The sequence below is a fragment of the Plecotus auritus genome, assembly GCF_963455305.1.
Source record: "Plecotus auritus genome assembly, chromosome: 2".
Classification (NCBI taxonomy): Eukaryota; Metazoa; Chordata; class Mammalia; order Chiroptera; family Vespertilionidae; genus Plecotus; species Plecotus auritus.
In genome coordinates this window covers 154,885,739-154,913,543 of record NC_137771.1, presented here as the reverse complement: position 1 = coordinate 154,913,543, position 27,805 = coordinate 154,885,739, and the positions used below count along the sequence as shown (strand labels likewise).

Genomic DNA, 27,805 nt, shown 5'->3' with positions numbered 1-27,805 from the left:
AGAAAGTCACAGCCCCTCAATCCATTCCCAGACTTGAGCCAGTTTATAGACCTAGAGCTCCTTGAATGAAGGGAAAGCCAGGTCCTCTTGAGGAAGGCTCTCAGCACACTACCAAAAATGTATTCTGTTCATTTTTCTCCCAGCCTTCCTCAAAGGGACCTGTGGCCTTCTAGGAGGGTGTCTGTACACTGGGGAAGAGGAAATAATCAGGCCTTCCAGGGACAATTAGACACTGGCTCTGAATTGGCACTGATTCCAAGAGACTCAAAATGTCACTGTGACCCTTAAGAGGAGAGGTTTATGAGGGTTAGATGACCTAAGAATTTAAGCTCAGGTTCATCTCACAGTGGGTCCCTGAACCCCGTCCTAAGGTTATCCCACCAGTTCCAGAATGCATCATTAGAATAAACCAGACAGAATTCTCACATCCTGAGGGCTACTATGATGTGGAAGGCCCAGGGGAATTCATTAGAACTGTCTCTACCCAAGAAAATAAAAGTAACACCACATTCCTAGAGGTGTTTCAGAGATTAGTGCCACCATCAAGGACATGAAAGATACAGGAGTAGTGAATCTCAGCACTCCCCATTCAACTCTCCTATTTGTCCTGTGCAGAAGACAGATGGATCTCAACGAACGACAGTGGATTATTGTAAGCTTAACCAGGTGGCAACTTCGATTGCAGCTGCTGTACCAGCTGTGGTTTCATTGCTTAAGCAAATTAACACATCCCCTGGTACCTGGTATGCAACTGTTGATCTGTTTTTTTCTCCATCCCTGTCCATTAGACTCAGCAGAAGCAGCTTTCTTTCAGCTAGCAAGGCCAGCAATACAACTTCACTGTCTTACCTGAGAAGTATATCAACTGTCTAGCCCTACGTCATAATTTAGATCTCAGGGATTTTGATTGCCTTTCCCTTCCACAAGATAGCATAGGGGTCCATTACACTGATGACATTATGCTGATTGGACCTAGTAAATGAGAAATAGCAACTGTTTTAAACTTAATGGTAAGCCATTTGCATGTCAGAAGGTGGGAAATAAATCTGACTAAAATTCAGGGGCCTTCTACCTCAGTGAAATTTCCAAGGGTTCCTTGTGTGGGGCATATTAAAATACCCCTTCAAAGGTGAAGGGTAAGTCACCTGGGCCAGGTGGGTAAGTTGGTTGGAGAGTCATCCCATACACCAAACAGGAAGGTTACAGGTTAGATTCCCAGTTAAGGCACAAGCCCAGGTTGCAGGTTTGATCCCTGTTAGGGTGTGTATGGGAGACAACCAATTGATGTGTCAATTTGGTTACAGGGATGCCCAGATAGCTGGTAATGGATTGTTTCTGGATGTGCCTGTGAAGAAATTAGCATTTGAATCAGTAGACTGAGTAAAGATTGCTCTCACCAATGTACTGAGGGCCTCAACAGAACTAAAAGGTAGAGAAAGAGCCAATTTTCTCTCTTTGCTTGAGCTGGGACATCCATCTTCTCCTGCCCTGGGACATGGTGCTCCTGGTCCCCAGGCCTTCAAACTCACACTGAATAACACCATCAACCTTCCTGGTTCTCCAGATTGCAGAAGGCAGATTGTGGCTTCCATAATCATACTAGAGACCCAGTACATAAAATTCATGCACGGGTAGGGTCCCTAGCGGCTGTCGGCTGCCAGCGGGGGGCCTTCCTTCATTTCACACTGTCCCCTGGTGGTCAGTGCACCTCATAGTGAACGGTCAAGCTCCTGGTTGGTCGAACTCCAACACAGGGGTCAATTTGCATATTAGGCTTTTATAGATATACTAGAGGCCTGGAGCATGAAATTCATGCATTGGAGGGGTCTCCTCAGCCCTGCCTATACCCTCTCCAATCCAGGACCCCCTCAGGGGATGTCCGACTGCTGGTTTAGGCCCGATCCTGGGGATCAGGCCTAAACCGGCAGTCAGACATCCCTCTCACAATCTGGGACCGCTGGCTCCTAACTGCTCACCTGCCTGTCAGCCTGATTGCCCCCAACTGCCCCCCCTGCCGGCCTGGCTGCCCTCAACTGACCCCCCGCCAGCCTGGTCACCCCTTGTTGCCTCCCCCCCCCCCACTAGCCTGGTCACCCCCAACTGCCTCCCCCGCTGGCCTGGTTGCCCCATGCAGCCTGCTGTTCAGTTGTCCATCTAGTTGATTTGGTCGTGATGGCCCCTGGCTTTTTATATATTAGGATAGATAAGCTAATTCATATAAAGAACCATATATATAAATGAGTAGTAGGAGCATAGATCATACCCTATTGGTTCTGTTTCTCTGGAGAACCCTGATTAAAACACTAGGAAAAGTCCACTGACCTGGCTTCTTTACCACTTTTTTTTTTTTAATATTTTATTGATTTTTTACAGAAAGGAAAGGAGAGGGAGAAAGAGTTAGAAACATCGATGAGAGAGAAACATTGATCAGCTGCCTCCTGCACACCCTCTACTGGGGATGTGCCCACAACTAAGGTACATGCCCTTGACCGGAATCGAACCTGGGACCCCTGAGTCTGCAGGCCAACGTTCTATCCACTGAGCCAAACCGGTCAGGGCTGACCTGGCTTCTTATGAACATTCTGACCTATCCTTGAGTCAAATGGTTATGTTAAGAAGAATAATGAGGAAAATTATGATGGCTAACTTTTACTGAGAATTCACTATATGCCAGGCACTGTTCTAAGCTCCTATATAATTTTTCCACATCCTTCTACAGTCTTGTGAAGTTGCTACAATTTTTAATGAGAAGACTGGGGATAAGACAGGTTAAGTAGCTTACCCAAGGTCACAGAGCTTGGACAGGTAGGATGGCACTTAAATCCACAGGAGTCTGTGAACACCCACTCTGGGTAGATGGGATCACACATTATGTTCCATTAGTTTCAGATCTGCCCTCAGGACTGAAGGACTCTGGGGCTGACTTGCCACATTTCTGTGCACAGAAGTAAACCACCTGAAAGTGCTCAGATTTTGCTGTGGTTCTCCACCCGGCTCTATTTGCAACCATCTGGTGAGCTCTTTCAGTTGCTGTTCCAAGTAGAGATTCTGATTAAGTGGGTCTGAGGGGATATGCCAATGTCATAGTTTTTAAAAGCTAGGTATTCTAATAAGAACTACTGTGGCCCTGGTCGGTTTGGCTCTGTGGATAGAGTATCAGCCGGTGGACTGAAGGGTCCCAAGTTGAATTCTGGTTGAGGGTGCGTACCTCAGTTGCAGGCTTGATCCCCAGCCCTGGGAGGCAACCAATTGATGTGTCTCTCTGACATCAATGTTTCTCTCTCTGTCTCTCTCCCTCCCTTCCACTCTAACACTCAATGGAGGAATATCCTCAAGTGAGGATTAACAAAACAAAACAAACAAACAAACAAAGAACCACTTGGTTCCATGCTGCTACAATGGACTACGACTTTAACTTCATTGAGAAGGAGGCCACTCCTTGGAGTGCAGACAGTACACCAGAAGGGAGAGCACTAGGACCCACTCTCAGTCTCCAGCCACATTCACTACCAGGTGTTAACTCCATTTTAGAGCCTTCTTGCTGGCCCAGAGAAGGAAAGAGAAGCTGGGCAGCTTAGGGCTTTCACCCAGGGTCAAGTCCCTGATGTACCCATGGCCCTGTCCAAGGATCAGCAGGCAGGTGTAATCAGAATTTCCCAGGGGATATTCAGAGTAGATCCCTCAGCAAGCACAGCTTCTAAATTTATCCTCAAGATGATTAATCTGTTTAAGCAAATCCTAGAACATAATTAAGATGCTCTAATCAAGGAAGAAGATTGCTATGCAGCAGTCTCAGGCACCGATTTGGTTGGTAGGAGCTCGTGACCAAAAGGCCTCAATAACCTAGTGGAAGCAGTGAAGGTGACACAGTGGCCTTAGCCAGGCAGGTCAGGAATGCTGAAGGAGAGAAGTCTGTGAATGCAGGGCTTCAACCAATGGAACACTGATGAGGGTCAAGAACCACCAGCTTCGGGGTTCAGGTTATCCATGGCTTTGGCAATAGCAGCAATGTGAGTGGAAGTGAGGCTCTTCCAGCAGAAATAGTTCAGGGGACATGAGAGTTCACTACTTGGAAATTAATGGGGGCTTCCAAGGCTGGGAAACGGAGTGTCAGGTTTATAGAAGGGTGCTAGGGAGTAGAATGAGACAGTGATGGCTCACATCACAGCTCTGGGCCCTTGTGAGTGACAGTGATATATCCAAGTCCTGACATATCAATGGCATTGGCCTCATTCAGTGTGGGCTATGCTCATATTCTTCAAGGGACACGCTGACCTCCCCATGGGTCCCAGGTCTCAAATTGCAATGACAGGTAGATTAACCTTCTCTTCTCCCCTCCTTTGTACAGAATGGTGTGGATAGGGAGAACAAGGTCCCTCTGCCTCCCCCACAACCCTGCCCCAATCCTGGAAGAGGCTTGGGTAGGGGAGGGGTAGGGAGGGAGAAGGAGAGATGATTGGGGGAGAGCAGGAGAAGGCAGATGGGGTCATCCAATATTTCCAACCTCCTCTCTATCTCTGGTTTGGTCTATACCCACCACACACCCTTTTCATCCTGCTGTGTCACCCAAGTCTCTGGATAACACCATGTCTTGCTAGTCCCCTCCTTTAAACCAGCTACCTCAGGTCAGGCCCAAGTCACTGATGAAAGTGTCCAGCTCTCAGTGGGTGCTCTAATTTCCTCCTTAGCCCACAGGCAGCCATTAAATGAAGCACTCTGACACCCAGGCTCTTAATACAGAGCTGACTCAGAGAGAGGCATGGTCAGAGTAGGAATGATGGCAGGGAGTGTGCCCTGGCCCCTTCCTTGGTTCTGGGCACTGGAGGCCTCTCACCCTTGAAGCTCAGCTGGCATGGAGGGTCCCTGTGGTACAAACAAGAGGGACACTACAGATACAGGGATGGCATCCACACAGATGCCTCTGCACCTACTCAAGGGCTCAGCTCCCAGCTGCTGAATTACCTGCCCTCCCAACACTGGGGCATTGGCTCTGAATTTAGGGGCCAGGCTAAGCAGGGGGATGTGGAGTCAAGTGTATGAGGCCAGTGTCAGTAGGCTAGAGATGAGTTTTCTAGGAATTCAAGGTAGATGCTCAGCTGGAAGGAAAAGGGTGTGCTTCACCCTGGAGAAGAGCCATGTCTCTCTCCTGGTTGGGGCCTCGGTAATGGGGTCAAATGCATGCCCTCTAAAGCAGAATCAGCAGGAGCAGGAAGAGCAGCCAGTAAGTATGTCCCTAAGATCCCAGCCTTCCATGCCAATACCCCCCACCCCCCTCAGTCTCTGTTCTCCAATTCAAGGGCCCCTTTGAGTAGCTCACACAGTCCTGATTCCTATTCACATGTTTTCTAAGGTTTGTTGACTAATATTGAAGACAGATCCCAACTCCCTAAAGAGGACAGCTACGGAACAATGTCAACAGCATTAATGCTCTACAAACACAAGATATGTTTAACCAAAATATTTAAATACGAAGGCTCTGTACCAAAGCACTCTGCTGCTCTTAACTTCTGAGAGCCAGTGAGAGATAGCAACATAATGAAGTTACCACAAACATTTTCCCCAGGAAAAATCCATCAGGGTGCCATGCACTGACTCCAGTGCTTTTTCTAAATTGGCTGGGTGTTTAACTCGGTTCCCCTCTGTGGGACAGCTGGCCTCCTGATGGGCTTGAAGAGTGCTGCCGGCCGGGGCAGACCAGGGCCGATGGCAGGGTGTGTGTGTGGCCTGAGCAGCAGGTCACAGCTCTGTCCGTCTCTTAGGCTGACAGCCCTGCTCCTCTCAGGGTCACAGCCCAGTGTGTTCAGCTGAGCAAAACATATGGTGCCTCCTCAGGAGCCTTTGACATTCTGGGCTGGAACTGGCGGAAAAATACCAAATTATAACACTCACTCTTCGGGTCAGACACACAAAATGGGGAGGCTTAGAGCATGAAAAAAAAAAAAACACAATACGGTTTCTCCCCCACCATAAATTTCAAAATAATACACTATGATGGAAATAAGTCAAGACTATTTTGGTGCCATCAGTAAATACATCTTCCATTTGCTGTCCTGCCCACCCTCCGCCTCCCTGTATCCTGCTCTGTGTGCTGGTGGCTAAAGAGCCAGCTGTTCCCACCAGGTCTTCAGTGCCTGGCTTCCAGTTGGGTGTGGCTGGTGGGACAGGGCAGGAGATGAGAGGGAGGCAGGAGAGTGAAGTGGGTGTCGCCGTGGGCTGGCTCTGGCTGTTGTCTGCCATCTCCACTCAGCTCCCTGTGTCTCCAGTTCATGTTATCTTTCCAGCACCTGTCCTAGACCTTTCCGCCAGGGAGGGAGGTGGGTTACAAGGCCCATTGCTACTAGCCTTGCACTGTCTTTTGTGTTTTCCCTACATTTTTGTAAGTAGTTCTCTTGCTAAACACAAATTTGCCCAATTTGAATATGTCATCTATTTCCTGCTGGGACCTAACTAATACAATATCATACTAGTATGTCAAATTATTTTTTTTAAGTATTTTGGGGTGCCCAGATTTGTTGATTACTTAAAAATATCCTGAAGTTTTTTCTAGAGTAATCGAGTGCCTCTTGTGCGGGCCAGATTGTAATGCCAGCAGGTTTTGAATCTCCCAGGCAAGAGTATCTACCCATACATTACACAGGAGGGCAGATGTACTCAAGTGCAGACCGCCATGGCAACCAATAGAAGAAAGAACAGGAGGCCAACATTCAAAGGCAAAAGAATCAATTATTTTTGTTACAAAAATTCAGAATGATTAAGATTTCTAATTTAATATTACTAAAGCCCTAGCTGGTATGGCTCAGTGGATAGAGCATCAGCCTGCAGACAAAGGGTCCCCTAAGGTTCGATCCAAGGGCACATGCCTGGATTGCAGGCTCAATCCCCAGTAGGGGGCATGCAGGAGGCAGCCGATCAATGATTCTCTCTCATCATTGATGTTTCTATCTCTCCCTCTCCCTCTCTGAAGTCAATAAAAATATATAATAAAAAATTTTTAAAAGATATCAAATAATTATATTAGGAAGATCTAATTAAATAAAAATGATTGAGATTTCAGCATTGCCAGATGAAACATTGTAAAGAAATAGGATTAAATTATCAAATTTTGTAACGTTTGAGGTCCCTTGGAAACCCATCCAGGCCTTTCTCTCTCTATGCCATAGTCTTTCTGTTCCCTACAGAAATGAAACAGAGGCTAGCCTCCTCTCCAGAGAGAAGGCTGTGTGGATCTGCAATACACCTTCTGAGTCCCCGGGTCACAAACAGAGTTCAGATGGCTCCGTGGAGGCAGAAATGAGGCCTTTCCTCCTCTTATCTCCCACAGAAAGTTCAAGCCTTCGCTCTCAGTATCTGCTGAGTGAATGGATACCTTAATCAGTGAGAAAGTGAAGCTCTGTCACTTCTTTAGATTCATGCTTCTTGGATTTTTTTCTAGGTTCTAATAAATGTTGCTACTTCCAAATGGGTGTCAGCATAGTGGTAAAGTTTGTAAGTCATTTCCCCCCAAATATTGAAGTGGTTTAGTCAACAGGACAAGGCACAACCCCCAGCCCTCTCAGTGGCATGAGGCCTTTCTGATGATTATACTTTGAAAAATATTCTTTTATATCAGGAACCAAGCAACAGCACCTGTGAAAGTGGGTAGCTGTCCCCCACAGAGAACTTCCTTTTTATTTTCATTTAGATGCAGTGGTTACTAATCTTTTTTGTAAATGCGCCAATTCAGGGAAAGGAAAACTTTATTAATAACTTTTTCTTTCCATCCCCCACCAAAAAAAAAAAAAGTTCTATCTTTTTTTTTCCTGTGAATCCTGAAGAAAGAAAACTATACTTTTTCAGTTTTTTAAACAGAAGAATGTCAGTAAGAAATTTAACATGGCTTTTTAACCAGTAAATTGTTTCTTTTTGAAGATATTTAATAACTAGATACATGGAGGGGACTTTCTAGTTTTCAGTTTAATTAATAGACTTTATTGTTTATATTGGTTTTAAGTTTACAGAAAAATTAAGGAGAAAGTACAGAGAGTTCCCCAAAACCTCCTCCTTCTTCCTACCCCTCCTCTTTCATTAGTGTGGTGCCTTTGTTACAATTGGTGAACCAATATTGATACATTACTTTTTTATTAAAGTTCATAGTTCTCACAAGAGTTCACTTTTTGTGGTACTCATTCTATGGGTTTTGACAAGTGCACCATGCCATGTGTCCAACTTTACAGTATACAGAATAGTTTCATTGCTCTAAAAATTCTGTGCCTCATCTACTGACCCCTTCCCCAACCACAGATCATTTCACTGCCTATACTTTGCCTTTTCTAAAATGTCATTTAGTTGAAATCATATAGGATATAACCTTTTAAGTAGGCTTCTTTCACTTTGTAATATGCACTTAAAGTTTCTCCGTGTCTTTTCTTGGCTTGATTACTCATTTCTTTTCTCTGTTTAACATTCCATTGTATGGATGTAGCACGGTTTGTTTATTCATTCACCTTTTGTAGGGCATCTTGGTTGCTTCCAGTTTAGGGCATTCATTCATTCATTCATTCATTCATTCATTTAGTTTCTATAAACATCTGTGTGTAGGTTCTTGTATGGATATAAAGTTTTCAACTCATTTGGGCAAATATCTAAGGATATGTGGATTGTTGGATCATATGGTAAGCCTATGTTTAGTTTGCTAAGAAACTGCCAGATCTTTCCAAAGTGGCTGCACCATTTTCATTCCACTACCAATGAATGAGGGTTCCCATTGCTCCACATTCTTATCAGCATTTGGTACGTCAGTGTTTTGGATTTTAGCCATTCTAATGGGGATATGGTTGTAGCTCATTGTGGTGTTAATTTGCAAGTCATTAATGACACATGATGTGAGTATATCATTTCATATGCTTATTTGCCATCTCTATATCCTCTTTTGTGAGATGTCTGTTCAGATCTTTTGCCTACTTCCTAGTTGGGCTGTTTTCTTGTTGAGTTTTAGAGTTCTTTCTATAGTTTGGATAATACAAGTCCTTCATCAGATATGTGTTTGCAAATATTTTCTCCCAGTCAATGGCTTGTCATTTTATTCTGTTAAAGGTTACTACCATTATATTTGTATACTAGAGGCCCGGTGCACAAAATTCGTGCATGGGGGGGTTGTGTGTTCCTCAGCCCAGCCTGCACCCTCTCCAATCTGGGACCCCTCGAGGGATGTCCGACTGCCCATTTAGGCTCAGTCCCTCTCACAATCCAGGACTGCTGGCTCCCAGCTGCTTGCCTGCCTGCCTGCCTGATTGCCCCTAACCGCTTCTGCCTGCCAGCCTGATCACCCCCTAAATGCCCTTCCCTGCCAGCCTGGTCACCCCTAACTGCCCTACCCTACAGGCCTGGTCACCCCCAACTGCCCTCCCCTACAGGCCTGGTCACCCCTAACTGCCCTCCCCTGCAGGCCTGATCACCCCCAACTGCCCTCCCTTGCAGGCCTGGTCCCTTCCAACTGCCCTCCCATAAAAGCCATCTTGTGGTGGTCATCTTTGACCACATGGGGGTGGCCATCTTGTGTGTTGGAGTGATGGTCAATTTGCATATTACCTCTTTATTATATAGGATAGCATTTTAGAGTTTACAAATTTGTTCAAATGTAATATGACATTGCATTCACAAAGCGACCTCCAGAAGTAGATGTTATAGTACCCACACTAGCGATATGGAAGCAAAGAGGTGAGGTGACTTGACTCTGGTCACACAGGGTGGATGGAAGAAAAGGTCTGCTCTGATCAATGAAGGGGATGTTTGGTTGCCTGTTGTGTTGACTGGGCGGCTGGTGCTATAGGACACAGTGGCTCCCCCTCCCCGGGCGGGGCCCTCACACCTGGGGTGCCTCTTCTCTGCTTGCACAGGGCTGAACATTTATATTAAAGAGGGTCCTGGCTTGCAGAGGCCCACATCTGGCAGTCCTCACCTCACACCCCTCACATGGAAGAATCCTCTCCACTCGTCCTCAGTCTCCACATGGGTGCCTGTGGTCCGGGTCCCTCTGGGAGCAGCTACTTTGAGACAAGAGATGTCAGAGTGGTTTTTTGCAGAGTCCAAGGTGATTGTCCTGAACATTCCCTCTCCTGCTTTGACAAAAACAAAAACAAAAACAAGAAACAAAACAAAGAGCAACAAACAATACCTAAACACAAAGCCTGTCTCTTTGTGAGCTGACACGGCATTTTGGCTCAGCTGTGAACACATTTGCTAGGAGCTGCTGCTCACTCTCTCACCCTGCAGTCTCACCCTCTGGGAGGAGGGTGCCACACCTGAGGCTCATCGGCAGGAGCATCCGGAGCCTAGCAAAGGGACAGTGATGCTAGCTCTGCGCTGTGGATAATCCCGAGGACATCCAGGCACAGGCGTCCACATGCCAACTTCTACCAAGCTGGAGGTCCAGGTCCAGGTGTCTGAGCTTCACATCTTTCCAGAGCCTAGAGATTTAAAGTCGTTTTTTTCTTGCTGAATCAAACTCAATAAAGACAGCATTAACAATACACGTAATTGATCAGAGTGGTTACTGCTGAGGAGAAGTCAATGGAATTTGGCAGCATCTATGTAGGTAATCAGAGAGAAATAATCAGGAGCTGACTACCCTTTCAGGAAGCAAAACTGCCTCCTTCTGGTTGTACTAATTGTCATTGGCTTCCCTGCCTGCGACAGTCTGACAGAAATTCCAACGGAGTTGTTTACAGAAGTAGAAAAACCGGACTCTTTGATAACATGTTTCACTCGCAGAAACCCTTTAATGACACTCAGAGGCCTTCCCATAAAAGAACCTTTCCTGGGAACAGTGCCCTTCCTCAGTAAGGTTATTTATGCTCGTTGGGCTGATAGTTTGGGACCGGTGATACATTTAAATTGCTTTTCATTTTATAGTTAAGCGTCACTATCACATTTCGGAATGCTGCTTCTCTCCTGCGTACAGCGGGCGACTTGTCCCGCTTGCAATGACAGTGCTGTCCTTTTGAAGTCATTTGAAATAGACCGGGTCTCAGCCATCTCGGGAGAATATTCTCCGGCTGATAATCACAGCCGAGTGGAAAGGACAAAGGGAAGCGGGCATGTCTGGAGGTTCCTTTCTCTCTCTGCTCCCGGAGGGCTTGGCGCCGGGCAGGGCTGTGCCTGCTGATCTGGGAAGGAGCCAGACACAGCCTCCGGGGCCGTGAGACATCGGTCCCCACTCAGGGGTAAGGCAGGCAAGGAGGCTGAGAGGAGACTGTCTTCAAGTGATTTATAAACGGAGTCATGCTTCTCTGGTACGAATGGCAAAGAAAGGAGGCTCTATAGGAATGAACATAATTAGGATTACACAACCCTGGAGCGGAGACTGCTCGGTGAAGCTGGCAGCTAGCTCGTGGGCAATTGGGAAAAACAACAACAACAACATTGTTTGTAAAACCGGAAAAGGTGGATCAGGCTGTAGAGTGGACTGGAGGACATAGAATTCTATTTAAGCGTCTTGGGTACTGAGTCCCACATCAGTGTTTCCAGAATACTAGCTTTATTTTCTGAAAGCAGAGGTAAAGAGGGTGGGAGGAGTCGTGCCCTTTCTTAGCTTGTGTTGTGTGTCCTGGAGACACAGGAAGGTCAGTCGCTGTTTACATGAAATCAGATCACCCTTCTGCCTATTTCAGACCCAGCTGGTTGTGCATGTGGGACATTATGAAGGTAAATGGTTTAAGCTAATCCGAGGTTAACATTCCAGTTAAAAAGTTAAAACTGTAATATATAAAATTGACTAGGAAGAAAATAAAAGGGACCAAGAAGTGTAAATTGCATTGTTCGTCTGCAGCAGTTTAATCTCAAAAACCTCTGCTGTCCGTGTCGTGGAGGATTGTGATGGCAGCCAGCTCCTCGGCAGACAGGTGACCCACAGGGAAAAGTGGTTCGTGCTCCTGTGACTGGGTGTCTTCCAGCCCCACCTGCTGCGCAGTCCCACCCAGGGTTGGTTCTGTCTCCTCTTTGACTGCGAGTGACGGCCTGCTCTTCCCTAGGGAATATTATTCATCAGCTCATTTATAACTCCGCTCAAATGCCCCCGCCGACTGGCGCTGCTCTCTGCAGTCGGCTCAACAGCTGGGACAGATTCTATCTAAAGTGGATCTTTGGCTAAGGAGCAGCTGGTGTCGGTGGCAGGCTAAAATGTCACACAAAGGCAACTCAGAAGGGAAAGTGCACACCCGGACCAGAAAACCATTTGTTTTTTTAAAAGAGGCATATGGAATATTGGATGTGTGGGCAGGAGTGAAAGGAATCCCCAAAAAAGTAATTCACATGGATAAATGCCCACATGTAGAAAAATCTCCGCCTGATCCCAGCTTGATCGGTGTCCTGGGAGGACCGTGGTGTGCTTACCAGTCCCCCCTGTGCACGCCTGTCCACTTTCAGTCCCTGGTGAGGGGATCAGGTGGGCTGTGAAGACCCTTTTTACTGCTACAGCCACAGCCCTTGGCACACGCTACATCCTTGGGAATTGTCCATGTGTGACCCACTCATTTAAAGTCCCATCTTTGGGAGGGATGTGTGTGTGGGGGGAGACAAATGAAATCTTTCGGCAACACACATCTCATTGGGGGCCACAGACAGATGCTCGATGAACTTCAAATTCAACTGTGTAATCTTCTAAAATGTTCTGACTTCTTGCATGGATTTCAGTACAGTTTGCCTACCTAAGAAAGCTCATCTTGCTTCTTAAGGCCAATGATGTTAGAGTTAAACGAATGTCTTCAACTACTGATCCCTAGAGAGAGGCTTTTGATCTGGCCATACTGAGATGTTGAGTTTTAAAAAGTAGATACCCAGCCCTCAGTACCCCCCAAGGGGAAGTTCCCTCAGAGATGAGAACAGGCATTTCCTGTAGTGAAGTCCGTTGTAGAAGCCGAGGATTAGCAAAGGAAGACTCAGGTGGCCAATTTAGCCCCAAATTGAAATAGGAGCAGCACACATCAAAAATGAGAATCCTTCACAACAGGTATGTTTTAGTCCAAGAACCCTCCTGGGGCAAAGGAGTTGTTGAGTCATTTACCCTGATAAAAACCTTAGTCAATCTGGGTGGAGGAAAAACAAAACAAAACAAAACATAAAGAGAAATCTGAAACAGCTTTTGGGGGATCTGGAAGGCGGTGTGCCATCGTTGAAGAAAAATGCCAAGATTGAAAAAATTAAATTTCAGCAACACGCAAGAGTTGAGGCTAAGGTGAAGAAAGACACAGTAAAGGAAGGAAGGAAAATAAACTCAGGGTACCAAATATCTGGTTACCAGAATTACCTCTCTAATTAAGGCCAAATGTTCAAATCGCAAACTGCTTGACCTTGTGATTTTGGCTGTTCCTGGGCCATACACAACATCAGTCCTGGAATCAAGTTAGCCGGGCGTTCCATCCCCAGGACACACAAGGAGGAAATGTGTACACTGATCCGCATCATGGATCTGCCCCAGACTTCCATCACATGTTGTCAGTCTCAGGCATCTGTGGCTTTGCCTTAGCAGCACCTGCTTTTCTTGTGCCAAGATCTCTTGTATGAGAATTTTAAATACAACAGTAACACATACTATCTCTTTCCTTAAAGTCTTCCACATGAGTTTATAAGTAATTCCTTCCTGACAGCCTTTGATGTCCTTGCCCAGCCTCATCCACAATGCATTTCAATGGAGACTCTCTACCCCGCTTCCTCCCTCGAAGGTTGTCTTGCTGGTACTAGACATCCAATAGTAGGCATCCAAGGCAGACTTGCTGAATGAATGGATTCTTAGAGGAGCAAGACTTAAGCAATTTAATGGACATGAATTATGGGTACCAGGACTTCTCTGGAGCCAAACAAAGCAAGGGAAGGAAAATATTTTCATGCACTTTGAAATAGAGAAGTGGAATGGAGGCACACTGTTTTTAAACACATTTATTCTAACAATATGGTATGATTTTGATTGTTATACAGTATAGGTTTAATGCATCCATATGCTATTACTACTCACAAAAAGGGGCTTAGATTTTCAAGGACTCATGTGCAGAATATTGTTCTTATAATTTTAATACACTGCTATACACACCCAAGTGAATATTTAATATGGGAGAAGTGAAAATTTAAAATTATTTTATAAAATGTCTAAACTTCTCCAGTATTTATCTCAAGGATTATATAATCTTGGAGGGAAAATGTTAAAACTGCAATCAATACTGCCTTCCTATTATATTTAATGTTATATTTAATAAATGTTTCAAATTAGATGGTAACGCATTACCTATTTTTTTGTCTCTACCTAGTATTCTATTTCTATTGTTTGTATATTTTTTTAGTATTTACATGTTGGTTTCTGGAGGATATAAACTTTATCTAAATTGCCTCTCAGAAGCACCACAGATATGATGGCTAACAGTAGAAAAGGTTAGGAAAAAATAACCATTCCACTTGAATATATTTCTTGAAAATATTTTCATATTAGCTCTAAACCCATTTTGACTTTTGACATTGAACTTCAAAGGCTTATTCGTACAAACTTTCCCTTTCTCCCTTTCACCTCCCATCCCTCAAGACACTTTCAATCCTCACATTTTTCTCCTGACTGCAATACACAACCCTGAGACAGAATGACCTTCTGTAAAATTCCCTAGGGTATGGGATCTCCAAAAGCAAGGATTATCATTTGATCTCTTCCAGCAACCGATTTCATTTTGTGCTTTCCTTTCTGGCCTGTTAACCTAGAATTTCAGATTTTAAAAATTGTTGGCACCGGCCTTCCAGGGGTCATCTACATTTTGTCTCTGCCTCTCCCCTACAATGTACTTCACTCCTGCAAGTCCAGGGAGGCAGAAAACAGTGGGGACAAGGTTGGAGGGAAGGAGAAAGGGCATACAGGTTTACAAAAGTTTTAGCACTTGGGCCTTTTTGACATTAAGTCTGGAAAAGAGAAAAGACCATAGAAAGAATTACATGCTAAAAGGGGGCTTTGATTAATCAAGTTAAATCTCTGGAGAACTGTGGATCAAAAAGGTAAATATAGCAATATCCTGTTTACAGTGTTTTCTAGTTCCAAGTAATCTTCACTCCAGCACTACTGTTCTTGTGGCTCATGGATTCCTTTGGCTTTAGACAGGAACTAAACATATTTTTGGAATTGTGAGGAGGTGATACATAAAAAATAAAAATTATCTGTATTAAAAGATTTTTAAAAGGCTGCATCGGAAGTATGTATACATGAAATCACACTCCTGAAATAAACATATCTGAGGTTGGGGGAGGAAATGGAGGAAAATGGGCAAAATATAGATGAAACAGGAATTGAGAAAATGTTATTTGTTGAAGCTAAGGGGTGGGAACATGGAGTTTAATAGGCTAACCTACTTTTACATATATTTTTCCATAACTTTAAAAGGTGAAAAGGTTTCTGATAAATTATAATTAACAATTTTATGTACTTTCAGCATGCATGCAATGGAGTACTAGTTTTAGCTTGCTTAAGACCATTTTATTTTTCCTTGAGATTTCATGTCCTACCCAAAAAGATGTAACTGTCTAAATACATGTAGGACCATAAAACCACATATATGTATAGTCTTTTTTTCCTAACACCATTTATATTCTTTGGGATGGAGCGCCCCCCCCCCCCCATTCCCCACCCCTACCCCTACACTTGACAGTAATTCAAAGGAAAGGGAGTGCACTGGAGCATTACAAAAGTGTAATTCATCAGGCAGACTAATTTTTTAGAAAAATCTTATAGTGCTGCATGGAGTGAGCTATGTGAATTTAACTGAGTTTCCCCACACCATATCTCCTGAAACAACTTACCCCTAATGCATCATCCTTTAAAAGTTTATTTCGAATAAAGTATACTTAGCATTTTTCCTATATACTCAAACATATCTGCCTTAAAGTTGAAATAAAAATAAAATCATTGATTATCATTTAATGAGAATCTCTATTATAGGCCCTATGCCAACATTTCCATGTGTCTATTCTTTTCATCTCAGCAATGGTGTGGAGGAATTAACACCATCATTCAGATGAGTGAAGGTTGGTCCAGAGGTCAAGAACCCCAGTGGTGAGCTGGTGGGGCTAGTGTTTGAAGCCATGCCTGTCTGAATGCAAAACCTGTTTGATGTAATTATACTAGAGGCCTGGTGCACAAAATTTGTGCACTGGAGGGGGGGCTGTCCCTCAGCCCAGCCTGCACCTCTCCAATCTGGGGACCCTCGGGAGACATCCCTCTCACAATCTGGAACTGCTGGTTCCCAACTGCTTGCCTGTCTGCCTGCTTGCCCCTAACCACTTCTGCCTGCCAGCCTGATCACCCCCTAACCACTCCCTTGCCAGCCGGATTGCCCCCAACTGCCCTCCCCTGCCGGTCTGGTCACCCCTAACTGCCCTCCCCTGCAGGCCTGGCCCCCCTCCCCCAAACTGCCCTCCTCTGCAGGCCTGGTGCCCCCCCCCCCACAACTGCCCTCCCCTGCAGACCTGATCCCCTCCAACTGCCCTCCCCTGCAGGCCTGGTCCCCTCCAACTGCCCTCCTCTGCAGGCCTGGTCGCCTCCAACTGCCCTCCCCTGTAGGCCTGGTCGCCCCCAACTGCCCTACTTCCCCTGCAGGCCTGGTCCCCTCCAACTGCCCTCCCTTGCAGGCCTGGTTCCCCCCAACTGCCCTCCCCTGCAGGCCTGGTCCCCCCTCCAACTGTCCTCCCCTGTAGGCCCGGTCCCTGCCAACTGCCCTCCCTCCCCTGTAGGCCCGGTCCCCGCCAACTGCCCTCCCTCCCCTGTAGGCCCAGACCCCTCCAACTGCCCTCCCTCCCCTGCAGGCCCGGTCACCCCCAACTGCCCTCCACTGCCAACCTTGTCACCCCTAACTGCCCTCCCTTGCAGGCCTGGTCCCCCACAACTGCCCACCTCTGCTGGCCATCTGTGACCACATGGGGGCAGCCATCTTGTGTGAGGGCGTGATGGTCAGTTTGCATATTATTTTTCTTATATAGCGTATCTTCTCTCTTCCATCAGCTGATTTCTGCTCCATTTTAGGGAAAAGCAACTGAGGATGCTGAGACAATGGTTAATCTCAGACCAACAGTTCAGAGGAGACTATCCTTGGGTATTCTGAACTAGCTTATTTTTATGAAAGTTTTAGTGGGCATGGTATATTGAGGGCAAATTCTCTATGGCGAGTAGTGTGAACATAAAGAAATATATTTGAATATCTTTAAAATACTTCAAATTTTTATTAAATATTTTTATTCAGTTTTAAGATCACAGTTAAAGTACTTTAGCATGTTATACACATGACTTACATGTGCAATTTTTAGAAATATCAAATAAAGTATAAGATTTTGAAGAAATTATATAAATGTGTATATTGACTTTTACTACACATACATCTAAAGAAAGCAATAATTCTGTTGTACCATTAAGTAGAAATCATTTATTACATGGCATGTTTACACCAACTCTAAAGAGAACCAAGCCAATTTCAGAAAGAAAAAAAAAAAGGAAAAAAAAGAAAGAAAATGAGCGACTCGGTCATGCTGAAACTGTCAACAGACTTAAGACCTGGTGGTCAAACGAAGCTGTGGTTAATTTATGACAAGTAAGCAATTCAAACCTACGAGAAACGTTCATAATCTGGTGTGTGGAATCTCAGGTGGTTTTTATTCTTTTTTTTGACAAATTCCTGAGAGCAAGAGATGTGTTTCGTGCTAATGAAATGAGAAACATTGCTGAGCATGTGCTGAGCTCCAGATCATGAACCTTCCCCATCCCCGTCCTGCCGCTCAGCCGAGGCACTGGCACGAGGTGTCGGGGACCCGAGCCAACCCCTCGGGGGCCGGCGAGAGCTGTGTTAGTCTGTGAAGCAAGCGCGCCTCTGTGATTTAGAGCTTGTGAGGTAAGATTTGTGGTGTGGGTGGGAGGGTTTGGAGGCATTGAATTAGGTTCTTGTTACTCAGTAACCAGTTCTGACCTAAGTTATTAGGAAATCTTTGGAAGTAGTAGTTATGTTCAAAACAACTAACTGCATAAAAATCAATTTGAGGGCAGGATCAATTCTGACCACTGACTGCAACAAGAAAACAGTGGCCACAGAACTTATAAGTACAAGGTTTCCTCTTCTAATTTATTAGTACAAATCATACCACCACACATAAAATTTGGCCAGGAGAGGAAACTGTTGTGTTTTGTTTTTTTTTGAAGAAAATGTGTATTTATAATTTTTAAAGAAAAGCATAGCACAAACATATGGAGGTGTATGACAGAATCAGATCTATTTGTCTTGATTTACTGTTTTGTTGCTTCTTTGTTCTGAAATGTAAGGAAGATAATGTCCCCAGTGAAAAGGACAAGATCATTTATTATGGAGCATAATAAACTCAGCTATCACTTCCAAACTAAAGCAAAGCAGTCCATCCAACCCTGAACCCTTCACCAGAAGTATCTGGTAAGAGGAACTGAACAAACTGTTTCTTTTTTATTTTAAGTATCATGTTAGTGAATCTAAGTAAAATGATTTTTAAGAATCCTGAAACTCAAAAACAAACTCCAAGTCTAATTCTTTGGGAATGCTCGTATAAATAAAAGCAACATCTAATTAACAATTAGATCACTCTGTAAGGTGCAAGACAAGGTCCTATGTGGGGAAAGCTAACATTCAATTTCCACCTAGCAGTCACTGAATACTTTATAGGTCAAATGTAACAGCATTTGCTTCTACTGCCCACTTTCGGCAATACACTGTTCTCTCTGGAGAAGGCCGTTTGTGAAGTCAAAAAAACAACAACACTGCAGTGGAAAATAGTGGCACTGAAGGTAGAAGCAAAACAAGACAAACCTTCAAAACAGGACTTAACTGAAATTAATTGTAAAGCCGAGGTAGCCCGTTAGACTTGGCCTTATCTGAGGGCTCTGTGGAGCAGTGCAGTCAAAGGAGAATCTCCTCCCCAGTATCGCATACACCCCCACGTTCCCCTTACAAATGAGAAGTCGGGGCCTCGTGTGTCTTCCTCCCTCTCCCAGTGAAGAGGGCGCTTCTCCCGGTGTGTGGGCGCCGGCCTCCAGCTGCTGGTCTCCAGAACACTTAGGGTTCATACAGTAGTTTAGCAGGCAGCATGGTCCCACTGCTTCACATTAATGCCAAATGCCAAACTTGGAACAGAGCTATTGGCTATTGCCCCTCCCGACCCCCCACCCCACCCCACACACACACATACTGTAGAAACAAAAGATGTCATTCAGTGTCAGCTTGCTTCTGGCTCTGTATCAATTTAAAATTTGCTTTAGCTTTTACATAGGTGCAAATACTGTCATATGATGAGCCAAAGACTGCAGAGTGCAAACAAAACTGTGGATGAGTTAGACAGAGTGGCACCTGCCTTGGTAAGAACATGACAGATTAGACATCCTGGGTCCAAGCATCCAGGCCAGTTCAGATGCTCCGTGACTGTAGTGTGCCGTCACTGTTTCCCTCCAGCAGTTTTAATGGCAGGAACTAGAGTATCAGTGATAATGTGGGAATGTCAGCATTTCGGCTATGAGATGGCATTGGTAGAAAGCTCATCTGATAGAATTAAATAAATACATTTCTGATAGAAGTCTGTCAGGACTACAACAGTATGATATTTAGCCTTTAAAGGGGTTTTTAGTGAATTAACACTTTGGATCTAAAAATCTGGGAACTAACCTAATTTGGGGATAAGAACCTGTATCTTCAACATGGCGGGGGGACACTTTTCCTTCTCCTGATCTCATTACAGTATCCAAACAAATGCAAACTTAAAAGGGTGTCTTACAGTATTTTTCCTTTCACTCAGCTTCTTAGAGCTGTAGCTTTAGTTACTATAATATACTCTACACACTTCAAAATTACATAGGAAATACCCAGAGTAACTAAATAAATAAAAGACAAAAGGAAACTGGAACAGTATTGTCTCCATCAGAGACTATACTGTCCACTTCCAGCATCACAGAGAAGGGCTAGGACGATTTTTTTCAAAATATTTATATACAGGTTTGAATCCAGAAATTAAGGTTAAAAGTATAAATACTGATAATTTCAACTAAATTCAGAATGGTTTCAGAAAGATATGATACAACGATTTAGAATAAAACAGAGCAGAAGAGCATCATATTTTGGTTTGCTTGAGATATACATAAGGTGCAACAACTTCTTCTCTTGAGGATGCTTGTGGGACAAATGTTAGTGTAGATGGTGTTTGCTGGCAGATTAAGGTACACACTATAGCAATACGATTTTCCAAAATAAAGAAGAATGAGAGAAATGAAATGAAAATGGTAAGTGGGGTGGGGACTACATGTTGGTCTGAAATATTTGTGCTAACAAATGTTGTTACCTGAATATACCAACACCCCTTCTCCAGCGGATTCAGGGCATAAGAAAAGCACTAGTATTGAAATCAAGACTTGCACTCAGAGAAACAACAAGGCGAGTGTCTAAAGAACTATAAAGCTTTGCAGGATTTCTGCTACTCTCAGTGCCTAACTGCTTAAAAATTAAGCATTTCTACAAAAAGGTGTTTTTTTGTGTGTTTTTTTTTAAGTATCTGAAAACAGTCATATCCAGTAGGTTGCCCTCCCACTCCCACCCTGCCTAAGGGAAAAGCCACTGAGGTTTAGGAAAAGCAGATCAAGTAAGATAGTAATCACATAGAAAAAAGCAATCTTTTGTTTTGCTTCTTTTTAAAAAAAGGTCCCATGAATATACAGCAATCTCTTGAGGAACTCTAGTGAAATGTAATCGGAGGACTGAAGGAGGGTGCTCTGGCAAAAATAGACCTATTCTAACATGTTCTATAGAATAACAAGTTAGTACCATTGTCAAGGTGCATGTTCTGCACCACACAATTTTTGTTGTTGGTTTGTTTGGGTTTATTTTTTGGATTTTAGCTAATAATAATTTTAAAATCACTGCTAGCAAGTGGTCCAAAAACTCCTAACAGCCACCAACACTGGGACCCAGCAATTTCCAAACATTCAATTTGTGTTTTGAGATTTAGAAAACATTAATAAAACAGCATCATAGTAAAAAGGCTATGCTGAAATCTGGGGCTGCTCACCTGATTTATTTCTATGTGACTGGGATTAAGCTATAACCGCTGATTAACCTTGCTTACTAATTCCTTCTTCCTCCATATATGCACAATGAGTATGCATCTTTGAGAATATCACACCAATGCTCTATTGCCCTTTACCTGCTTTGAAACAAACCCTCTCTAGAGTCTTCAATTCTGTTAGTATGTTGTACATATTTTCCAGCACCGAAACTGAAGTAATATCTACAACCATGAAAAGCTAAACCTAGTCAATATTAATAGAGTCACTTTTTATATGGCTATTAGGTCAAATTACGATTAGAAAAAAATCATCATTACAATTCAGTCAAGTATAAATAAGAAAGCTAGATAAAACCTGTAAACTGTCACCATTTAGAGATCTAATTCAAAAGCTTCAAACCTGAACTAACACTATCAAAATCCCGCCAGTTTGAAAACCAATAAAAATTATTGCTGGAATCCAATCATTGAAATTTGGTAGTTTGTGCTGCGATGCAAGAGTGGGGAGATACTTTGTGCTATGGAAGAAATACCCTGTAAAATCTGTAGCCTCTGACTAATCTTGATTTATCACTTTGCAACTGTTGCTAGGAAACAAGACACTGTGAACATCAGGTGGTTAAGTCAATATGTTGAATGTTCTAAGCCAGTTAATCCACTCGGCACTGGCATATGTATGGTGGGTTTTATGTTCAAAAGCAACAAAATACAGAAAGGAAACAGAAACTTGTAGATGGGTCTGTGACTGAGTCCCACTCTGGTCAGGCATACCTCCTTAACAACACAAACTCGAAATGGCTCTAAACACCTGCAGCGCCGACGAGGCTGTGCATAGCAATTGCTACCCGTCCAGTCTGTCTAGGATGAATGGAAAGGTCTGTGGCTCCAGGTCCACATGAAGTGAGTGTCTTCAATGTGTTCAGAATAGTGAAGTAATACTAAGGTCACTTCTGAATAATATTTTTCTCTTTTTTTTTGTTTGTTTGTATGAACGATCCATTGGTCACTTAGACCCACTTAGACCCCTGTGTAAAAATAAAAGAATCCTCAAGGCATGAAAACATCAGTAATCTGTAATCTGTAGGACTCTTCCCCTGTCCAGGTAAATATTTGCCACAATTTGCCCCAAGCAAATTATTCTTGGTCACTCAAGGCTAAGAAAAAAATTCAGCTTGTTAAGAATTGTAATTTCTCTCTCTCTCTCTCTCTCTCTCTCTCTCTCTCTTTTGCCAGCAAACTACCGCTCTGGTGGCAAATATAAAAGTGCAGAATATATGGACCACGAGGCCGAGCATACACCGCTAACAATGGTACATCTGCCTGCCCATGCTGCGTGGGAGTCTCGGAACAGGCTTTTTAATATTATTCTACAATATAAATGTAGGTATAACCTATTATATAAACCATCTTAGAACTTAAATCTCCATGTACAAAAAAGACTAAGAATATCTAATAATAACTAGTGCAGTGCGTCAGTTTTGTTTTTTTTTTTTGTTTTGTTTTGTTTTTGTTTTGAAAGAATAACTAGGTAATATACGAAACTAATTTCACACTCTCTGGTTGGTAAAAGAGATGCTGGATGAGCTAAAGTAAAGGCAGTCTTTTACCAAGTTACCACCTATTACCGTCAACAGCCTTCAATAGAAAGCAAAGCTCCAGGATCATTCCATTTCTGCTCATTATCAGACAGAGAACATCACCCACAAAGACTCTGGGTTCCAAATGAACAAATGGGCCCAGGAGGCTAACTTCTGCTTCAAGTGAATCTGGGCCATGTAGGGCAACAAGCACTTGTTTGCAGTCTATATTTCCCACCACGTGAACTCACTAGCATCCCTCGGTAAAGACAAGGCTAGGGTAGTAGGTAAAGCACAATGTTTTACAATTTAAGGGCGCTTCACTGGTCAGCGCAGGAAATAAGTACAGGAGCCTGTGGCATTTCTTTTGGCTGTCCATCGTGGGTGAGCGGAGTTGACCTCTGACCTCTGTGAAGCAAGAGAGAGAAAAAAAAAAAACACTTATTCAGATTAGGTTATCAGAAATAGGAGAGGATAAATAACATAGTGCTTCCCAATAATTTGTTTAATAGCTTCTGCTGACGTTTTACTTATGCTGTTTAATGAAAACCAATTTTGTCCTTAGAGTTTCTTTCTTTACATATATTGTTGTTGTTTTTTTAAAGGGTTTCTCACACAACTCAAGAAAACATTCTGTATCCAACTGACCACCTCCATTTTGTAGAAGCTGAAGCAACAACAGATTTGGCAAATTCCCTCGAACTGGGAAACTTTAAGTCAAGGGCTGACATGCTGGATAGTATCTTCCCCTGGATCCACTGAAATTAAAAAATGACAGGTTCCTTTCCTTGACTTGCCTGAGGGGAACACTCTGCTACACTAATTGATAACCTCCAGGCTCATTTCTTAAGTGGTATAATAATAAACCCAATTAAAACTTAAGGCCAATAACAGCAATGGTCCTTGGAGAGAAAGAGATGTACCAGGACACAAAAAATATGTGAAAACACTAAAACCCTCCCAACTTAAGAAAAGTTTCACAGGCAGATGGACAAAGAGCGTAGAGGGGAAAAGGCAAGTACCGATTAAATTTTAGAGTGTGAGAAAATCCAGTTAATTTGGGCCAAACTCAACACACATGGAGAGAAAATTCTAGGCAAGACTAGAAAAATTCATGGAAAATCCCATTACTTGGAATGGAACTACACTGAACATAGCTGATTTTTTTTTCCCACTCAGCTTCAGCTTAACAAGTAGAACAAAATATGTTTTATTTCATAGTTATAACAAAACTGTTCTAAATTCTTGGTGACTTATACAGAGCTTCTTAGTCTAAAAAAATAGACTTGGGCACCTCCTTGACATTTTCCAACAGGCCTACGACGCCTGAATGTTGCATCCCACCGCTCTGGCCCACCGTGGTCTGCAGGGCATATGGCACTGTGCTGAGGAATTCGATGTAGCAACAATGTCTTCACTGGTTTTAAGATTTCAATATAGTATCTTCTTCAGATTATGTGGAACAAAGGGTGCTATTTTAAAATTCAAATTATATTTGCTCCACAACTATATCCAATTCCTTTCTCTTGGTGCACAGAAAAAAAAAAAAGTAATGTAGATAAATGACAACATTTGGGTATGTCAGAATCCAATGATCCCTTAGCCTAAGATATTAGGCTTTCAGAAAAACAAAACGTGTATTACAATCACACTTCTGGATTAATCTGTTTATTCATGTAGGGAAGCTGTAAGCACCAACTGTTCAATATGTTCCACTCTGCTCCAGAAAGATGAAATTAAAATGCTACTTTTTACCTTTATGATTGAATATGTAATAATATTATAAAACCAAAAGAATTTTAACAAGTATGAGAAGAGGAAACAAACAAACAAAAAGTAAAGTTAAAAATGAAAAGGACAATGTAAAAAAAAGAGAGAGCAAGAGGGGGAGAAATTGGGGTGAAAGTCCAACTTAATCAATGGGAAAGGAAGATGGGAGTGTGATGGGAGAGAACGATGTGGGTGCAACGAACTGATGGCCCTCCTTTCCAGGGGAAGGAAGGGTCGGGAGAGCCTTCTTGACCGGCCAGGACATGAGAGAAGCTAAAGCAGCACCGTGGAGCCACGGCAAGGACACTGGATTCAAGGACCTGGGTCCGAATCTTAACTCAGTTTGGCTGCGTGCTCCTGGCAAGTTAATTCAGCATTTTGGCCAACATTAAAATGGGACTAAAAAGACGCACCTGGAAGGGCAGATTTTAGGGTTAAGTTTAATGAACTTTCCTCCCTATAAAATTCCTTGTAAATACACAGGTTCTCAACAAAGGTTTATGAAACTTCCTGTATCTGGCATTTTGTGGAACTGCCTTTCTACCCTGGATTTTTAAACCTAATGTTAAGATTTCTTGTGGCAAGAATGCAGGTAGCAGCAGGTGATGTATTTCTACCCCTAACGCTGTTGACCACTCTCTAAATGCCTCAGCAATAATGAACTGACGTGCAACCAGGTACAATTACATTACGTCTGTAGGTAGAGGGTAGATGGTAGCTCTGCTTTAACACGTAGGGGCTAAAGTTACAACTAAGATTCCTGGGGAGAATCTGTCTTTCTAGATATTCAGAACACTAACCATTTGTTAAGTTGACAGTAAAATTTTAGTAAGCAATATCGTTCTTCTAGTGGGAGGTAAAAAAAAAAAAAAAAAACCCAAAACTCACTCGTCCATTCATCCATTGACGTGACAGGAACTAAGGAAGCTGTGGATATGGAGAATAAAACCAGAGCTTTCTTTTTTTTTTTTTTTCTTCAAAATACACTGGAAGGAGTCAGAAGTATGGGCAAATAGTTAAAAACCAACATGGTGGCGGGTCTATGAGAGGTACATGGGGAGAGTGCAGACTTCAGTAGCAGTGAGAAAAGAGGACAAAGAACGAGGCCTGGAAGGAGCAGAAGCAAGAAAGGACTCGGCCCATGTGGACTGCAAGCAGTGCCCCCTGACCTAGGGGGTGGCGTGGGTAAGAAGGAATGGTTTGCTGAGGTGCTTGCTGCTGGAAAGTGGGAGTTGTGGAAGGCTGGCTGACAGCCATGGTGTGACCACAGTCCTGTTCAGAAGGGAACACTCAACAGCAGGGAGGATGGTGCGGTAGCCTTTTCTGAGCCCTGAAATATGACCCCCCTGATTCTTACATTACCTCTTATTTCCACAATTTATGGGGGCACATATTTAATCCTTTGTGTAAGTGTACGAGTTTGTCCTCTGTACTTGACTGCGAAACTCCACGAGTGGAGAAGTGTCTGTGCATTTCTCTCCCTCAGGCCTGCAGAGACCTAAGTGGATTTTAACAATGCCTGTCAGCATTCCTGTGCTGTTAGGCACTTGCAGTGCACACATGAAAAGAAATGTGACCTGTGGTAAATATCCAGAGGCTATTTGTGAGGCAGGACTGGAACTGCAACATGACAGATAAAGAGAAAGCAGCAAGCAAAGCTGCCATCTGGGCCTCCTAAGCCTGGTGTGACTAAGGTGAATGGAGCCTGCGAGGTAGGTATACAAGTCGTCCGTGATTCCAAGACCTTTGTACTGAAGATCGAAAGGTTAAGAAAGTAGCTCATCTGTGGGTAATTCACTCTGAATAAAAACATGAGATCCCTGAATTTACACAAGTCTTTTCTGCCTTCCCAAAAGATCCATGAAGTAGCAGAACACTCCATTTTGCACTTAGAAGTTAATATGCTTTCTGTGGGCTTTCCCGGGTTCCACAGGCTTCCACATCTATGATCTTGGCTGATGCTTACAAGGTGATTCTTTGGGGACAGTGTTGTGTTCAAAGCAGGATGAGAAAACTGAGGCCCCGAGAATGAAATTACTTTGTAGCAAACAGAGTGGGAGATAAATCCAGGCCTTCTGACTGCTGTGAGTCAGATGACTTTTTCCTGAACCAACTCTGTTTTCTTCTGCTGGCACCACCACAGCCACTGACCCTCCCCAGTGAGGGTGTTCACGGCCTGCTGGCACTGGGACGTTAGACTTATTCCGCATAACATGTCTATGGAATGAGTACCAGCGACACCCGTTTTATAGGAGACACGACAAGGTACAGAGGTGAATGACCTTGCTCAAGACCTTGCAATTTGCAGGTGACAGAGCTTGGACTCAAACCCAGGTCTGAGGCCCGACTCCAAATCTCATGGTTAATGATTTGAGAATGCTGCTTCTTTGCTCTTTCAGGCTTTTTAGAGAAATAAAAGTTTAGCCACAGAATAATACATTTAAAATAAAATACTTGGCTTGCTACATTCTCACTGATAATTAATTAGCACACACACTTTTGTAACATAAACAGAAGTGCTCTTGAACCAAGTCTCATGAACCCCAATACATTGTGAAAATATCACAGACGACGTCAGAAAGGCTGGTTTTGTCCCCTATGCTGCTTTCTCCACCTACGCTCTGTGCAAGGGCTGACAGTGAACAGGTAGGTCCCCAGGACCCTGGCGGAATAAGGCTCCCACCGCTCGCTAACCTGTGCACGTTTTCCATGGCGGCCACTTCAGCCAGCGCAGCCAGACTGAAGAACGCAGACACGGCGGGCATCTCGGGAGTGCTGCTCCGTGTCTCCATGGCCTCGCTGCTGTGTGCGCACACATCATGGCAGCCTGTCTCAGTGACTTTAGGGAGACTCCTCTGCAGTTCCTTTGGTTTGTCATCTGCAACGCAAGAGAAATCCATCAGGAGAGGGCCCCTCGGTTTTCTGCAGAGAAAACTCGGTGCTAGGCAATGAGAAATGAGGTAACGTTCTTCACTGCTCACTTTTGTTATCCACTGAATAGTAAGGCTTTTATAGGATCTCTTTCATGGTCACAAAACTCTTTTATTAAGCTCACCAGCAGCGGTGGGCAGCACTGTGTCCTGATGCTGAGCAGAGAAGCTGCGTATTATTCAAAGTCAAATAGGTCAGTGTTGGAGATAGAAAAATGGGCTTAGTCAATATACAGCGCAAGGGACTTCTGTAAGAGGGGCTGGTGGATGCAGTAAAGGGCCCTTAAAAACCCGACTGACCAAACGTTTCTGATGAAGCTGCAGCTGCCCTACCTACCAGGGCAACCCGGATACTCAGTGTGCTATGACAACAACACTTAGGGTGGCGACACTAACCCCAATAAAATTACAATCCCAATGAGACCCCAAGCTGTCACTTTTGTTCTGAAGACCTACTGAAAGAAAGATAAA

At 43.7% G+C, this 27,805-nt stretch overlaps 1 protein-coding gene across 9 annotated transcripts in view; it reads right to left on the bottom strand.

Annotated features, from left to right (window-relative positions):
- Positions 1-22,042: 22,042 nt before the first annotated feature.
- Positions 22,043-27,805, bottom strand: part of BBX (BBX high mobility group box domain containing) — a 318,462-nt gene continuing 312,699 nt past the window's right edge. For 6 of the 9 annotated variants that reach the window (XM_080656461.1, XM_080656466.1, XM_080656462.1 and 3 more), the window contains 2 exons: positions 27,099-27,282; positions 22,049-23,042 (listed from right to left, as the gene is read on the bottom strand). In XM_080656461.1, the coding sequence (XP_080512587.1) occupies positions 22,955-23,042; positions 27,099-27,282 (272 nt within the window). In that variant the 3' untranslated portion in view covers positions 22,049-22,954. Of the gene's footprint in view, positions 23,043-27,098; positions 27,283-27,805 lie in introns of all 9 variants that reach the window. The other 3 variants (XM_080656467.1, XM_080656468.1, XM_080656469.1) reach the window with 1 other exon arrangement.